We start from the raw sequence: 18,427 nt of genomic DNA on the forward strand, positions 1-18,427 counted from the left end.
AACCAGTTTGAACTGCTAACTGGTAATCTGTTAATCAATACTACTAAAATTCAATATATGTGGAAGAATGCTGCCTACCTTTCCCCACGAAAGCCTGCTTCACATTCACAAACAGGTCCATCCAAGCTGTCAATACACTTGCCACTGTTCTTGCAAGGATTGTCTTTGCAATACGGACCCAGCTGGCACCTGCAAAGGCAAAACAAACAAAAACACATGAACCTTACTGCGAGTGAGTATATAATGTGGGATTCAGGGCTGTAACATAGGGGCTGTTGTTAACTTCAGTCAACTGCAGTGTGTCTCAAAGTCTGAGCTTTAAGTAGGAAGCAGATGAAAAAAGAAACAGAGCAAGTGTTACATTTACAGCCTATTCTCTAAGGGATTCATAGATACAATGAATTCTACAAWCATACCTTTGACCTGTGTATTGTCCTCGGCACTGGCAGATAAAATCATCGCTGACTGGGATGCAGGTCCCACCATAAAGGCAGGGGTTGGATGCACACGGGTTGACACTTACATCGCAGTGAGTTCCCATAAACAAAGGTGCACACTTGCAGTAGTAACCTGAAATCAAATACAGTCGTTTTGAAAGATGCACATGRCTTTACTGGATTTGAGATAAAATCCTCCCTGCCCACCTACAGATTTAAGACAAATTCCTCCCTACCTACTAACCTGCTGAAGAGAGAAAGGATGGGAAAAAGTAGCAATGTTTTTATCAAAAGATGAGGCAAAGTCTAACAGTAAGAGCTTTCTTGAATATGACTTGAATATGACTGAAGGTTAATTTCCATTTTTCAACCAAACTTAAGTTGCCCCAATGATTTCAGAATTTTTACAGAAAGACTTCGAAGCAGGTAGTTAAGAGGATGGATCTCAGGTGTYAGCATTGAAGATTAAATCCCCACTTTGCCAGATGGACTTTGTCTACTTCATACCCCAAGGAACTGAATCTAGAACACAGGCACAATCTTCCTATCTATTCAACAACCAAACTTCTACAACTCTTTTGGAAAGCAAGAATTATGCACCAAGTTGTTTTGCCCTTCAAAGCAGTTTTGAAAACTAAAAGCGRAAGAATAAAGCACAGCTTACCTCCRTTTGACAGTGCATTGCAGATGCCTCCATTCTGACATGGGCTGCTCGAGCAGCCATCTGTGGTGGTCATTAAGCATCCAGGAGTGACATCTACAGATTCTTCCATGTGTGCATAACTTCGTGCCTTGCTGTTTAGGGGCAGCTCTTGTCCATTGAGTACAATAGAATCCATACAGCCTCTGAAACCATTGCTGACCTGAGGACTTCTACCATGTCTGGTGCCTTGCTGACGAATGTGACCACCAAAAAACACATGATTGTCCAGGTTTAACGTTCTAAGTGTGCCAGGAGCAGTGCCAGATGCGGTGTGCACCCTATCCAGAACAAGCCGGGCGTAGTTTCCGTCCACTTCAAGAGACACAGAATGCCACTGGCCATCGTTTATCTGAGTGCTCTGAATAGAGACAATCCCAGGTCCACTGCCACAATCAAATTTGTATTGCAGTCTTCCATGATGGATCTACATGGAGGAAAGCCACAACATCAATAAATGGTCAGCACACTTARAGAGTATAAAATATTGATCCCTATAAAAGTTTATGTTTGAGAGACAGGATGATGGTAGTGTTCATAAAAAGCAGTTTAATAACACTGTTTTCCAAACAGTCTCAGTGACTGTGATTTATTCTGTATGTTTCTTTTAATCATTCTATATTACGTGATTTATTCTGTAAGTTTCTTTTAATTAAAGTGTACACTTTTTACATTTTTTCCCCTCTAGTAATGAAGTCACACATAATAATCAAAATATTACAATACTTCATTACCTTTCATCTTGTGCTTTAAGTGACTTTCTGTATGGACTTCAATGTTATAAGCAAAAAATTTTAAAGTTGCTTAAAATATATGATTCAGGAGTCTTTGTTTACACATTCAGAAAATTCTGTACAAGTTTGTCACCTGGATGTGTAACACACACTACCTTTAAAGCAATTTTCAATTACACGAATTCCATAGACAATCTTTTAATCTGGCACAAAAAAATAGTAAGAAGATGGCAGGAAGAAAGAAGGAGATATGCACTATGAGATTTTAATATACCTCTAAGATACTGTAGTCTGTTCCTCGAGCATACATAACAACTGCATGAGCAGAGTAAGTTCTAAGTCTCATTGTCAGCTTCATTTCCTCTTTGTTCTCATTTTCCATGAGACGATATTTCACATAGCTGCTCCCAGTAAATGTCACAGCAGAGCCAGCTGATGCTTAGGAATACAGAAAAACATAAAAGGTATTAGCACAGGACTGGAATCAAATTTATATTTGGAAAATAATATAATTTTACACTGTTTTTTRGAATTAATTCCTTACCAGGACATTGTCCAACTTTGCTGTCTTGACAAACACAGGTGTATTTTCCTTCATTTGGATCTCCTAAACATTCAGTACCTTCAGGACATGGGTTTCCTTCACACACACTGTTCACCAGGGGGCATTTTCCTTCTGTAAAACCAAATCCATTATTTAATTTTTGTTGGTGGTAATGGTATTTTGTGAAAAGGAACTMTGAAGCACAGTAGCTGAAAGCAACCCAAATGATATTCCTAACTATCAGACAAGGAAGTGAAGCTATTGGACACAACTAGCACAGAGAAGACGAACAGCATACAGAGTTGGCTGATGCTCATCCTCATCTTGATTACTCAACTGAATTGGTAAAATTGGGAAACTGGTGTTGTTGTTAGAAGCTTACCATTAGCAGCATTCACCACAAAACCCAAATGTCAATACTAAACATGGACAGAGTAGCTTGGGGAGAGCAGAGAAAAGCATGTCTGTATCTGAGACAGAAAAGGAACAGGCCGCAAATATTTACATCATATCTGCAAGTTCACCCAGCAAGCTTAAGCCCTGATTTTAGAAAGCAATATTGCTTTCCTCAGATATAAAGATAAATTAATTTTCTGATAGAAACCTTTATACTTACATATATTTTAATGAATATTCATTTCCCACATTATCCCCTCATTCCCAACCAAGTYTGGAAACTGTGTGGGCTACTCCTCTAAGCAGAAACAAGGAAATATTCAGGTACTTTGCAAGAACTTACCTTTGTGGACACAAGACTGAAAATATAGGATAGACAACAACAAAAAAAATGGAATTCATTCATAAAATGGAAGATGAAGGTGTAACTATATATAAAAAAATGTGCTCTCATAAACTTGTAYTATGTAAACTTTTAAAGTGAGGAAATGAGGTAAAAAAAAATTACTCTTTACTATGAGTGAAATCAGGCAAATGTTGCGGAGAGGGTTACAGAACACTCTTAATGAATGTTTTCTTAATTCTGTGGATTACAGCTTTTCAAAACCAGAAAAATGATTTCAAGGATACAATTTTCCTTACTGCTTTCCTTACCTTTACAAAGACAAACTGCTGTCCTGTGATGACGAGGAGTGACAAAACTCAACCTGGCTGTGCTGTGGGTTGACATGATGTTCTCATCCACTGTAACCTTTTCTTCACAAAATTTCAAAGGACAATCTAGGCCTGCGCAGAGCTTATGAAACACATCAATTATCCTGACACCTAAAATCTCCTCTAGGTCAGGCACAGAAGAGTTTATCTTGTGGAGCAAAATTCTCATTGGGTGGTGAGAGCTACCAGACTTTTCAATATTCAGGAGGACATCTAGGTTAGAAGGAGGATCAGAAGGCTGCAAACTGACAATCTGGATGTCATTTCTCCTCACACCCAAGATGTTTCTCAATGCTCTCTGGAAATTGCGCCAGTAGTCACCAACAAATTCTTCAGGGGACAGGTTTGCAAAGCGTATTGCGATGCTGTGATTTAATACATCTTGTGTGATTTGTCTGATGTGTACCATAATATCAGCYGCAGTTGTGAATTTTCCATCTGTGACAGTGACATTTAGGAGGTACTGTCCTACATCCAACCTTTTGTGTGCTATTAGTTTGCCACCAGTACTGGAAACAGAGAACAAGGATTCCATTTTGGGGTCCAGACTGTATGTCAGGGTGTCATAAACATCTTGATCGGTCGCATGAATTTTGCCAATGACACCACCTGAATATTCTTCCCCAAAGGCCGTGATAAAGATTTCCAGAGGCAGAATTGCTGGAGAATAAATGCTTTCCTCAATAACTCTAATATCAATGTAAGTCAAAGATGACAATGGTGGTTTTCCATTATCTGCCACCTGAAGGAGAGATAAGGACAGGTTTACATTTTCGCTTTACCTCAAGTTCTACTGTAGATATTTGTAGTGTATACAGCAGAGCTGTATTTTTCTACCAAAAACACATCTGCCAAAAAGGCCTATAGGAAAATGCTTTACATAAATTCCATAACACAGTTCCTGACATAAAAGCGAATACTTTAAATTAAAAAAAAAAAATCAAAATTATAAATTTTAAAAGCTTATCTAAGCAGGCACACATAAACATGTTTTCAGTTCTTCCAAGATGAAAAGGCTGCAGTGCTCCTATTACCTGAAAATGCCAGGAAGCTACTAACACTGGTAGCAAATACAATGGAAATGAACAGTAGCTGATTCCAGACAGCAGGTGGTGCTTGAAGCTTTTTTATATGAAGCATGGAAACGCACTGAACTTGAAATGAGTCATRCACTAGAAATGTACAAAATGCTTCACCACAGTTAGGAGGTGGTCTGGAAGACAGACTAAATGCAGTGTGCCAAAGAGTACTTCAAAAGGACGAAAATACATGCAGAAAGTTAAAATTAATTATGTAGCCTTTCATGATTTTTGATCACAGAGAGGGAAAAACCCACCTGTAGTACTATTTGCTTCAGACAATTAATTRTATTTATCAGACTGATTCAATTTTTAAGCTTTTTTGAATACCCCATTCTCCACCCCTTTTGGACAAAAACATACATTGTTATTGTATGAAAAAAGAGTAGAAAACTGAGAAAAGAGCACTCCCTTGGGTTCACTTTTTTCCTTCTATTTCTCACCTCTTGTTCCTATCTACCTTTTCCCAAAGCACTCTCCCAGCTGCTGAAAGTGACACTGAAGAAATAGTTAAAGAAGAATTAGACACATGTGAAGGTACAGARGGGATACACAGGGCTCAGAAGGTAGAAGATATTCTGCATTGTTTAAAAGACCTTGAAATAATTATACAGAGTACACTTTGAAGATCTATGCAGAGAAGCTGCTTTTGATTTTTCAYATGAATTTAAACAAAAGAAGAGTAACTCCAGGCACAAGATTGTCTGTGCATGGGCACATAAACGTGGCATTTTTTAAAGGTAATGTGTGTCTCAAAGAACTACATGTCTTTATCTGTTAACTCCAAAMGACAGGCATGACTAGAAACCTGCCCTCCAGTTATCCAAACATAAATAATGAGAGCTTGAGCTCCAGTTGGCAAAGTTTTGTTCTGCCTAGATCTCTGCCTGGAAACAAGACAAGGCAGGCAGTTTAGCTACAGAAGAAATGCCCAAGGGAAACAAGAAAAGGCTCAAACCAAACAGACAAGCAAAATTATAACAAATGGACACCAAGGAGGAAAGAAGAGCCCCAGGAGAAATGCTTTTTCAAAAGTGTAGATATTTAAAAATGTGCTGTGATTTTAAATGAAAGACTTCTGTGTGGCACAAAGGACTGCATGACTCATTGTGGAAGATTTTGCACACCAGTGCTGTGAGACATTTGTTAATGGATAATCTATTTCCTTTGGAGAGAGGGAAAGCAAATACAAGTGGCAAGCCCATATAAGGTGACCATTGGGGAACAAAAAATCCTTTTTTCTGTTAAAATGACAAAAGTAAAGTAAAAGAAATGCTCATATTAAGTACAGTCTTTCAGAGGTAGTGAGTGTGTAGMGTGCATATGGGGGAAGCTTGCATGTTTTTAGTGGGTTTTTTTTTTGAGTTTTTCCAAATTGAAGTATATCTGTAAATTAAAACATCACTACCTCAGCAATCCACTCAGAAAGCAAMCAAACTGAAAGCTGTCAACACTGAAAAGCACACCAGTAAAGGTCAGTTAAAAACTGAAAATGTGTATCAAGAGATCATACACAGCCATTAACTTGTGATTTGCAAGATCAAAATGCAGAAATTAACCACAGTGCAAACTTGAGAAAATGCCTTCCTACGGCCTTTAAAAAAATCTTCATTTTTAATGAACACAGAAAGAATATTTTTCCACAGTAGCCATGCCTGTAGTTTCATGTCTATCACTGAAAGTGGAGTCCTGTGATGGGGAAGTGCTAGTTTTAGTCTCAGATGCCTTCATTCCCATGTACAGTAAGAAAGTAGCAAATAATAGCAGCATATTTATTGAAAAAAGGACAGTAAACTGTAAAATGACAAATGGCAATTAAAAGACAGGGATGTATTTCCAGAATCCAGTCAGGAAACTTGGAAATCAACAGATTAGACAGGTCCAAAATACTGAGGCTGGGTAGTACAGCACACAAAAGATGCATATAAGTACAGYCTGCTTTAATGATTTACAGCCTCTGAGAAGTCTTTGTTCTAAATGAGTACATTTATTTTACRACACTTGTTTAGCTATTGGATGCCATTAAAATAGCCCATATTCATTCCCTAATAAAAAGGCACTTTTCAGCTGCTGTGCTGAAGACAAGATAGCTGAAGTACTGACAGCCTGTTTACAAGCAGCCTAGAGACCAGGAAGTGGCTTAGAAATGAAAGAATTGCAAGATTCCACCCAGAGGAAGATTAGAGATGTTAGCTGTTAATATCACACTTAAGAAAAGCCACACATGTTAGGAAGGGCCAAAGATGCAGCTAAATCATGAAATGTGACAAAGTCTGTGTAACAGTCTATACAGAACAGACATAACTGTCTGTATGTGCATTTATAAGGAGGCACTTTAGAATCAAAATAAATATAAATTAGTTACTGCTTAGAGAAGATTTAAAATAAAACATATGAATCTTGTACTACACTCTTTCCACACACAGGAAAATCATCCACAAACAAAAACGTGACTTTGGGGGAACTGGCATATCACTACTGAGGAAAAAATGGCTAACAGGAATGATATAGTTGCCCCCATTTTCAYCCCAATTCTCAAATCCAAACTAAACTACATTTAAATGAAACTACATCAGTCCTTATACTGATGGCTCCTGGATATTAACAYTGTAGTGACTCAAACAGCAGATTACATGTGATCACAAATCTGTGTGATTTTCTTCTTCTTTTCCCAAAGTAAATAGATCTTGTGTAAATATGTCACTATTATCCCAATGTGGACAGAATTCAGCATACACTGTTACAGACATTCCTCTCAAATTCTACAAGTGCATGTTTACTCATAAACTATCTGCAACAGTATATATAATTAGGAGACTGAAAGAAGTTCCTCACGTGAAAATAAAGGCAAGAGTATTTCTTAAAACACGACTCTGGAATGAAGTTTAAGAATTAAACCCAGCTCTTTTTAGCCTAGCAATTTTAAGCCCTCTGTTCACACCTGCTTAATTTACAACTGAATTAAAAAGGGCTAAGTAAGATTGGTTTGAGCTTTTCTCATGTTAGGTTACAAGAAGTATTTGAGAGAACTTAGCTAGGTTAATGTAACATTGCACACAGACTGGTCTTTTTGCACAACAATGGCAAAGGTAGCATATATTACAGCTCTTCAGGGTAATTATTGAATTTTAGGGCTGTTTTCCATCATAAGATCCTGAGATCTCAAACTACTCCACTGCAAGTTTCAATACTATAAAAAAAGGCCTACTGCAAATACTAAGAGAAAAGGTCCAAACTTAAAAACACGTGTTTCCAATTGCCATTGGAAAAATAATGTGGCACTACAGAAATAAAAAAAACCAAAAACAAACCACTGCTATATTGTGCAACTTTCWATAACCCTGCTTTCATCGTGAGTACAATCCAGCGCACAGCTTCAGGGGTCAAAATGATAGTGGCAAGAATAATTCTGGCAGTCAATAGTGGTGGCTCAAGGGACCTGTTCCCTGCTGGCTTTTTCAACATCCCAACCAGAAGGCAAAGGGCTTCTCAAGACCTCGTTCACTCAGTTAACCTATCACTTACACCTTACTTCTACTGTGAGTTTAACTGAACTTCCCATTGCACCTGTGTAGATGAGCATTTAAACCACCAGATTTTGTCTGCAAAGATGTGACATCATGGGATATGCCTCAAGTGACTACCTGGCATGTCAGAATCTCCTAACAGAAACACAAGTGGAGTGGAGTGTATGTGAGTGGGAAAAGTTAATTCAATACTTACAATGCAAAACAGTCAGAGGAGGCACATCCTACCTTAACATGAAGCAAATAGTGATCTCTCACTTTGCGATTCAGCGCAGCACTTGTGGCCAGAACTCCCTGCTGGTTAATCTGAAAAGAGCCCTCTTCATTCCCACTCAGGATGGTGAAGAGAAAAGGAGGGCCATTGTGAGAAGAATCCTTGTCTGTCACCACTAGCTGCAGCACACTGAATCCAATAGGCTTATTTTCCTATAAATAGACAATACACATTGGTTGTGTTACAATTGTGGATATAGTCGATGCTGATTTCTTCCTCACAACAGAGACTGCAACAAATTACTGTCAAACCAGTTAATCAGTACAAGAGAATGCAGAATGACAATACTGCTTCAGGAAAACTACTTCTCTCTGAAAATATGACAAAAAAAAAACTATAAGGAGAAAAGCATTTTTTTATCTTTGTATTATATTTTTCACGGTAGTTCAGCCTTGACACTTTACATTTTCCACTTCTGGTCTGAATTAATATTACTGTATCCTAATTACCAAGTMATCAAAGATTTCAAATTTAGCTAAAACACCTGTTATGAATAACCAAATGTCTTTGTTGGGAGGACTAARAAAAACACACTCCCTCTGAACCCATGTGCCCCTAATTAGTGTTCTGACTACAGCTGTGGCTGCTACAGCCAGTCTCCAGTTAAAATACAAACTCCAGGTTTTAAAATTTGCATCATAAAATCCCTTCAAGTTTGCATCATGTGGAGGTTGTCTGAGGTTTCAGAGACACTTCCCATACTTTGGCTTATGTATCTTACACACACAAATAACCTTATCTAACACTTGTAACACCTCTCTCAGCAGACTCATGCTATACTGTATTGGCCAGATTTTTTAATAGACATACTTATTTTAAAAGCAAGAAAAGTACAAACTTTATTTTGTAGTACAACAATAACAAATGCTATTTTTTCACAGTTGCAAAAACTCTTAGTAACAATAATACTCTGTTTCTGAGAGAATAATTTAGTTATCAGATATTACAGCTGAAGCTTTTTTCCTTTCAGCTAAACAAAGATCATTGCTTTAAAATACAAATATTTACACTTGAGCATCTGAAGTAATTTGATTTTCCTAAGAGCTAAGCACATTTCCAACTGTGTCCAAATATATCCATCTCCAATATATGAGAAAATGCACACCAGCATTCTTGGGCAACTCCTCCAGCTTTTTCTCTGCCACCTTCAACTAGGACAGGCCCATATGACTAAAATACAAAACAAGAGGTCTTCCTTTTTAATTGAGTAATGGAAATAGCACAGACATCGACTACACAGTCTGCAGTTTAGGAGATATGTTGTTTCAAGACAGACTGTAATTGGGGAAAAGAAGATACATGTGACAACACATAAACATGAATCTGTTGTGGTTTTTTTTCCTTTTTTTTTTTCTTTTTTTTTTCTTTTTTTTAAGCAAGATCCAGGACATCTTACCTGCATACTGTACGTATATTGTATTTTTTCGTTTTGCCCTATTTTGGAAAGCTGCCTTCACAAATCACACACATCATCTCAAACCAAAAGGTGTGTTAGGGTGGCACAGTGCACCAGATACCATTAATCCTCCTAATTTCCTATAATAGACTGGGCAAGAGCAAAAGGACCCAAAGAATTGAGCTCATTTACAAGTGCATAAAGGTCTTAATGCAATTCCTTTKTTGCCTTCCACTTATTCTCTATTGGATTCAGGAAAAGAAGTATAGATACTGCCCCCACTGCCTTTGCTTCAGTAGTTATCTGAATCAGGCAAGTACATGCCAGACACTTGAGAATCTGGTCTACTGCTACCATCCTAAGGTGCAAAATGAGTCAAAGGACTGGTATGCAGCCATATGAAATTCTACTCTTGTTCTAACTGCTTCTGATCCCAGAGGAGGCCAATGGGAATTAAGTCTTAACTTATGGTGCAGAACACCAGCTTCACAGTAACAGGATCTTTTTCCAATCAATAACTCTTAAAACTAAAAAGAAATTGCAAAAATTATTATGTATTTTAACATCCCTGTGTGATAGTAAGAATGTCCTATACATAAATGGAATTTATATATTCATGTACACACATCAGGAATCTGAAAAAAAACCCCAGAGAGGTTTTATGCAGTCTCCCTCAGTGTAGATATTCAAGAACTATCAGGACTCAATCCTGTGCCATGTGCTCCAGGATGACCCTGCTTTAGGAGGGAGGCTGGACCAGATGGTTCTGAAAACTTGCAATGTAAGTTTCTAATTAACCTGCACAATAGGACTTTTATAACCCTTAAAACTTATTTGATAAGAAGTCTCACTGGTACCTTAATTAAAAATACAGAAAAATTCGAGTAAAAAATTTGCATTTACCTGGATGATAACACTATAGTTTCCTTTTGAGAACACTGGAGGATTATCATTTACATCAGAAACATCAATGTTAACTGTAGTTGTGTTACGCTTAGGTGGGCTTCCATTATCTGAGGCTTGAACTGTCAAGGTATAYCCTGAAATCTAAAAAAAGTAAAAGAAAACTTAAAACATTCATTGAAGAGGAAAAAAGTAACACACTCAGATTTTGTTTTATGGGAGAAATATTCTCGCACAATTCCCAGTAAAGCTTTCCTTCATATGTTTAATCCTTTCTTTTCCTCCCGGTTCCCCAGAAGTACTGATATAAACAGATGCTTTCACTTTATCATAGTTATATTAATTTTGGAACAGGAAATGGCAATTTACAAATAGAATAAAAAAAACAGTGGTCATCAATTATGTAGTCACATTAATCCCAAAAGTCCCAAAAGCACAAAAAGTTTACCTTTTCTCTGTCTAGCAGTTTAGTCACTTTAATTTCACCCCTGGTAGGATCAATTGTAAAAGGATTTCCTTGATTGCCATCTATAATTGTGTAGTGAATGCGGTTGTTGGAAGGTCCGTCAGCATCATCTGCCATAACCTAAAGGACATTACAGTCTCATTTCAAACAGGTTGAACAGACTTTAACACCTTTCAGATAAACTCATCCTGAAGATGAACTGTTTTGGTCTAACACATTACATAGCTCAGGAGAATGCCATCTCAACAGAACATAGCGACATCACTTAATTTACTGAACAACTTCTGCAAGTTAAGTCATGTTCTCATGAGGAGAGCAAAAACGTATCATAAAATATCATCTACTTTCCCACAGCATCTGGAGTCTCTAGATCTGAAACTTTTTCAAAGCAAATTTTCAATTCACTCAGTGGCAAATATCTATTTATTGATGTTCACCTTCAAATCAATATTAATTTCTTCAAGACTGAAAGCACGATSATCACAATGGAGCATTTCAAAGTAAAAAGCCAATACGTACTGAAATAACGGATTGCTCAAGCACAGCATCTTCACTGATCACTGCAGTGTACGTGTCTTGGCTAAACACCGGAGTGTTGTCATTGATATCCGTGACATTAATATTCACTGTCACCACGTCACTTAATGAAGGCGTGCCTCCATCTGTGGCTTCCACTGTCAAGTAGTACTCGTGAGAACTTTCATAATCCAAGCTCTCAAGGATAAAAATGGCTCCTAGGGAAGAAGAAGGGGAAAAAAAAAGCGTCACACAAACTCTGCTACTGCTGTGCATTACACATTGGAACACTTTATTTTGACATGATAAATACTCGGCTTCTTCAGGGCTTGATTTGTCACTGTAAAGCTGGAGCTGCCCAGTGAAGTGATTACGCTTTATGTGTGTAAGTAAAAAGATGAGAAGTTCCTGCCATAAGTACAAAAGACTCCCACTTTAAAACAACCTGGCTTACATTTTGTAATGTGAATTTTTAACCGAATAGTTAGATAGTGCAGTCCCTAACATACATGCTGATTYGCTGCTGGAGGAATTTTGCTGGAACCTTTTAATTCCTTTCATGATATGAAGTTTATCTGGCAAATTACTTCTATACCTCTGTACCAGTATGTCCACTGGAAAAAAAAACAAACCTGTAATTTCCATTATACTAGTACAATTAACTACTAAACTAYTTAACTAATTACAATTAACTTTTGGGTAGAAATCTCATAAAAAGGAAACAAAATCCATACCCCAAAAACCCGAACAACTTTACCAGAAATTTGAGGTGTATATTGATTTTTAACAAAAAATTGTCATTAATAGGGAAAAATTCTCTACAGAACCTGAACAGTCCCTGAGACTTAATCTGACTATCATGCATGCCTAATATCTCCACTGTCATGCTAGACACATGATTGAACATAATATTTCTATTTCAACCTCTTTTTAATGCCATATCAAATTTCTCTAGGATTACTATCTTTGTTGACCAATGACKAGTCTTCCCAACCAATTTTATTTTCAATACTTCTTTTGCCAAGTCTGGCCTTTCATTCTGATTATATACCTTTTGTGGAAAGACTATTATGCTTTTATCATTAGAGATCTATGCCTTTCCACTGACTCTGCCCCCAGAGTGGTAAATATTCCAGTTAGTAAAACTTTACTCTCTTCAGCTAAATGAATCTAAGCTGAGTAACAACAAATAGAAGGAACAAATAAAGTTCCTATTCTACATTTTAYTGCACTCCTCTAGTAAACATGCTGGCAAACTGGGTGAAAAGACAGCAGGGCATCGGTCAGGATGATGCACACAGATTTTACTTAACTTATTTGGTTGAACTACTGTGGAACTCAGTATGACATTGTGCTTGGTTGGCCTAAAGTACATTCRGAGTTGTAAGATGTTACCTGTTGTAGAATCGATGCTGAATTTTCCATGTTCATTCCCACTGACTATTGAGTATGTGATTTCAGCATTGGCTTCAATGTCTCTACTTGCAGCATAGATCTGGAGAACTTCAGTTCCAACCAAAATGTCCTCTGATACACTTGCACTATATTCCCTGTGCTCAAATACCGGTGGATTATCATTAATATCCAAAACAGAGACTATAAGACTACTTGTTGAAGACAATCTTCTAGGTAAACCTTCATCTGTAGCCTTCAAAGTTAATGTGTACACAGCTTGTAATTCCCGATCCAAAGGCTTCTCCAAACGAACGATTCCAGAGAATTCATCAACAGAGAACTGCCCCTCTGCGGAGTTCACCAGTGAATAATGGATTTTACGGTTCAATCCTGCATTTTGAAAACAATTTTAAAGTATGAARCAGCCATTAAAATACATAACAACAGAATAATCCCCCTGATAGCTATAGGAATGAGACATGCATGCTAAATATTATCATTCACGCTGAAAGTAAATTTCAGAAAGAGTTAAAAGCCCTTGCAAAGGGCAGAAAAAAAAATTAAGGTAACACTTCATCACACTGATCTTCTGTCATACAGAWAATGTGAACCATGGCTCTGCTTCAGTTACAGCACTAGTTAACATGAAACACTTAGTAATATAAATCTAATTGTAACTTTAGAACAATAGAATCTACTTAGCAGGCTTATAATAACAGAGGAGGATATGGGAGAGTTAGGTTGCATTAGTATCAATAAATTTATTTAAGAACCATGCCCCAAAATTACCAGGAATATAGTTTCTAGAAACATTTCTTTATAAAACAAAAACCTTATAGATTTTAGRAGCAAGGATTTTGCTCCTCTTGAACCTCAAAGTCTATTGAAATATGAAAACGTCTGCCTGTTACCTCCAAATGGGCAACGTAGCTTTATCATAGCACAAAGCTGTTTTACAAGACTGAGGCAACAATTCATTGAATACAATTTGACTAATAAAATTGTGAGCTATGGATATACCTTTTAAAAATACTTCATGATGTTTTTTTCTTTACAACAAARCCTATGAACAAACTTTTTCTAATGTCATTTCCACTTCATATTCTCTTAAATATTWATAACTGAACAGTGAAGATAAAGAGACAGTAAAAATCCTAACAGCATATACAGAAAGCTACAGCTGACCAGGGTTCTCTAGATGGTATGACTATCAATGGCACATTCAAGTGTACTATCGAAGTACACATTCAAAAATCTATGAATGCCCATTTACATGGACATGGCTTAATAGTCCTGTTACTTCCATCAGGAGTAAAAGGATGAACCCAAGAGATCATAACATTAGTACCTTTATCATGCTAAAAATATCATGCATTTTGTCTCCTCCCCCTCTCCTCTTTTTAGCAGAGACAAGTCTTCCAAGCTACTCATACATGGAAGTCAGGTGATCAATGATCAACTAGACCTAAATATATCTTTCAGGAGTCTAATCCTGAATAGTATTGAACATGTGTCAGCTCTAGTGAAACACTTGACATCTCTCAGGATAAAACTAAATAAATATTACTGTTACTCTAAGATCATRACAAAAGTATCAAAGAATGCATACCTGCATCTGCATCTGTTGCCTGCACTCTTGTCAAAAGGGTTTTAGGCTCTGTGTTTTCAAATACTGTAATGGAGTAAGAATCAGTTGTAAACTCTGGGGCATTATCATTCACATCTTCCAGAGTCAGGATAATGTTGGCTTGGCAGAATCTTCCTCCTCCATCTGTGGCTTTCACTAGAAGATGATAAACTGCTTGCTGCTCACGATCAAGTGCCATTAATGTTTTCAGTTCACCTACAAACAGCATTAACACACGTAAGTTGATGCAAGTTGAAGACCTAAGTACCCCTAACATACTTTCCCCTGAAAGCAGAAAAACTAAACAACAATTTTTTTCTTTACAGTAATTTCATCAGTGGCCAAGTCAACAGCTGTACCATATTAATGAACTCCACTTTGGGCAAAGCATGTAAGTGACCTGCCTTTTCAGCTTGGAAAGATTAAGTACTAAAACCCTTTACTTTTTTTCTAAGGCTCTTGAAACAGAAATTAGCTGAAGTAAAACAATCTGATGGTGCAGAGCATGTGTATACAAGCAAAAATCCATGTGTGTTTGTGCAAAATAAGTTAAAATATTAGAACTCTGGCTTAAAAAAAATGCAAGGTTAAATCCAAGCCTGTTTTTTTTTCTGGGCTGTTTGGTTGTGTTCCTTCCACAGGTATTGATGTTTCCTCCTCTAACATGCAGTGAATAAAGAGAGTTATTCACTGTGAGTTATCAAGTGCTACTAAATACAAACCTCTAGAACTCTAACAACATTCTTTCTTTCTAAAGTGAGAGAAAACATGAGAGGCTACTACTATGTGTAGTCATTGTCTCTTKTTAAACAATTCAAAAAGGTATTATGAAACATTTTTTATGAGTATTCTAGCCCTATCAATTCTCAATTTATGTAACAATGTATTAGCACATCACATAGGTGACATTCAAAGTRAAAAAAAACCCAAACAAACCCCTGAAGTAAGGTCCTTCTCATTTACTTTGTCACGAAGTGTTCTAATCTCTTTACTGGCATTACATTTTTGTATTCATCTTACTCATTTTTTTCTACACTGTTTACCTTCCTGCTGCTTGTCTACTGCAGCCTGCACAGTACAGGATTTCGCCATTAGCTGCGAGCTATAATGTCATACAAAACATAAAAATGCCATGAAAACCTAAGTCAAGCAAGTTAAAAGTTAATCTCATTTACACCCTGCTTCCAATAAAACTGGGGGCACTTCTGATGTTTGCTGTGGAAAGGAAATTTGTTGCTCCATCTAACCTCATCCCATTTAATTTTTAAAATAAATGATGGCACAAAGAATCTGAATGAAGATACTTTCAGTTACAAACCATTATTGCTACTACTTCAATGAATATAAAGTGTAAATTTTATGGTATACTTTTATTCCAGTCACTTCAGCATGGAAGTTTCTGGCTTCAGGGCACTTACCCTGTTTACTCTTAAATTCCTCATATATTAAAACACTTGCCTTTCTCCTGACTTTATTCAATATATTATTAGTATATATGTAGTTGAAACTCACATTTTAAACTGCTGTACAATAAAGCAGCCTTTAGTGGAAAGCTTTAAATACTGACATTTATGTATGTCTTAACGTAATAGCAAAACATTTTATAAAACAAGGTGATGACTGGAATCTTGTATAGTGTATAAAATATTATTACCTGTGTCTGGAATGAGTCTGAATTTTTCTGCTCCTATGCCATGCAATGTGTAAGTAATTTCTGCATTGGAACGAATATCTGCATCTGTAGCAGACACCTGCATTATCAGTTTGCCAGGAAGGGCATCTTCAGGAACGGAATCAGCATATAAAGTCTGCAAGATTTCAAAGTTGCAGTGAAAACACATGAAGTAAGCAGAGCTTGGAAAGGGGAGGGGAAGAAGGAACAATAGRGGAAATAATAATATTCGCTTTGACTGTTTGCTAACATATAATGTAAACCAGAGAATGAAATACCTGAAAATTAAGAGAACTAATGATTTTCTAATTAATTACTTCACATTTATTAGATTATTCAGAAAGGTATTTAATACTGTAACTATAGCGACTTTTGAACATCACTGCATTGCTAAGAACTCAAAATACTTGTAACTGATTAACTGCTAATGAAATGTGTTCCCAAAATAGGAGTTTTAAATTTCTGCTGATTTCATTTTTCTCTCTTTTAGTGGATCATCTTTTCTAGGTCTGTCTCAATCTACAAGAAACTGATATATACTCTTTTTTTTAAAAATGACACAGAATCTTCTAGATTAAATAAAAAAAAAAGCTTCAGAATTTAATGGTACTGAACACAGCTCAAGCATGTCAGGAATGTGCATTACTTTAGAAGCACTAAGCCTTGTAACACCAGTATTAACAACAGGAAAAATAAAAGGAAAAAATAGCTAAAAATACTGACTTGCTAGTCTGTATATGACTGCAACCATTTACATAGCAGTAACCAACCCAAATATCAACTAAGAAAAAGAATCCTATGTTCACTGCACACTTGTCCTTCCTAGTGCAAGGGAAGATTTCAACGTGATAATATCAAATCTGTGTTCAACTATGAGAAGTCCAAATGTGCTAAAGAAAAAAAGAAAAAAAAAGGCAGGAAAAGCAAATTAAAAAGAAAGCTGGATTTCCACATAAGGCAATTACACATCTTTCAGGAGCTACCTTTCTGGGCTTTATCCATTCCTTATTTTTCATGTCCATTTTTGCAGACTATAAAATCTGGTAAGGTAGACAGCTTTGTAACAAGAAAACATTTACAGATTACWGATTTTTGGTGCTGTTGAGTGAAATTGCAGGATAATGTTCCAGTCTTTTCAACTCTTTTATCACAGGAAGTACACACATATATCAACTAAGTGATGGAATTCAGCCTTGAGATCTTGTTTCTTTCATAAAATAGATCACACAAACGATCATGGCTGCAGCTTAAAACAATTATTTTTGGAAAAGAATTAACACAGGAGAAAGGTACTACAATTCTCCTTATATTTTTCAAATACCCAAGATCCACTGAGTGACAATGAACTGTCTTTGGATTTTAAAAAAAAATCTGTCTTTGAAGTATCTCTTATTTGAAAGCATTCTATCTTAATAGTCCAAATTTTTGTTACTGTTGTATAAGAAATAGCTATTTGTCAGTCTCCTGAGAAGCAATTTCAGAGAAAATACAGATTTAATGTATGAAAGCAGCTGGACATGGAAGATAGAAGACTCTGCCTACCTTTTCACAAACAGGGCTATTATCATTAGCATCAAGGACTTTAACCTCCACCACAGCTTTAGCTGCAAAGGTCCCATCAGTAGCTGTAATATTTAGAAGATAATTATCCTTTTCTTCCCTGTCCAGAGGCTTTTTGACATAGACCTTCCATTCATTCTGTATATTTTCAATAGCAAACTGTCCCAAGGGATCACCTCCTGAAATATGAGAAAAAATATTTATTTAAAGACAAGACAGAGATTTCTACTGTTACTTTATCAAAATTAAGATATAGCTAAAAATAAAAAGTTAAATGTAAATAAGMAGCCACTCTCTGTGGCTTTATGGGGAAACAGCTTCATTTCCCAGGTAAAAATTGTCATTAGATGCTCATACAACAAATTCAACTGTGGCCAAGAGAATCCATAAAAATTAATGTAAAAATTCATGCAGCATTATAGAAAACTTCRTATCATAACACAGGCTAATTAAAACCAATAAAATACTCCACTGGAAATTAATGGCC

General features: G+C 36.5%; 1 protein-coding gene across 4 annotated transcripts in view; it reads right to left on the reverse strand.

Moving 5' to 3' along the window:
* FAT1 (FAT atypical cadherin 1) overlaps positions 1-18,427 on the reverse strand; it is a 105,471-nt gene that overhangs the window by 8,716 nt on the left and 78,328 nt on the right. For all 4 annotated transcript variants that reach the window (XM_057370247.1, XM_057370249.1, XM_057370250.1 and 1 more), the window contains exons 11-24: positions 17,923-18,119; positions 16,363-16,516; positions 14,691-14,924; positions 13,082-13,471; positions 11,690-11,904; positions 11,153-11,290; positions 10,705-10,848; positions 8,360-8,557; positions 3,466-4,267; positions 2,416-2,547; positions 2,146-2,309; positions 1,102-1,564; positions 417-570; positions 79-189 (exon numbers count right to left, since the gene is read on the reverse strand). In XM_057370247.1, the coding sequence (XP_057226230.1) occupies positions 79-189; positions 417-570; positions 1,102-1,564; positions 2,146-2,309; positions 2,416-2,547; positions 3,466-4,267; positions 8,360-8,557; positions 10,705-10,848; positions 11,153-11,290; positions 11,690-11,904; positions 13,082-13,471; positions 14,691-14,924; positions 16,363-16,516; positions 17,923-18,119 (3,496 nt within the window). The remainder of the gene's footprint in view (positions 1-78; positions 190-416; positions 571-1,101; positions 1,565-2,145; positions 2,310-2,415; positions 2,548-3,465; positions 4,268-8,359; positions 8,558-10,704; positions 10,849-11,152; positions 11,291-11,689; positions 11,905-13,081; positions 13,472-14,690; positions 14,925-16,362; positions 16,517-17,922; positions 18,120-18,427) is intronic.

This window comes from Malurus melanocephalus, unplaced genomic scaffold (assembly GCF_030028575.1).
Source record: "Malurus melanocephalus ecotype Western Australia unplaced genomic scaffold, MMel_1.1 scaffold_121, whole genome shotgun sequence".
Taxonomy (NCBI): domain Eukaryota; kingdom Metazoa; phylum Chordata; class Aves; order Passeriformes; family Maluridae; genus Malurus; species Malurus melanocephalus.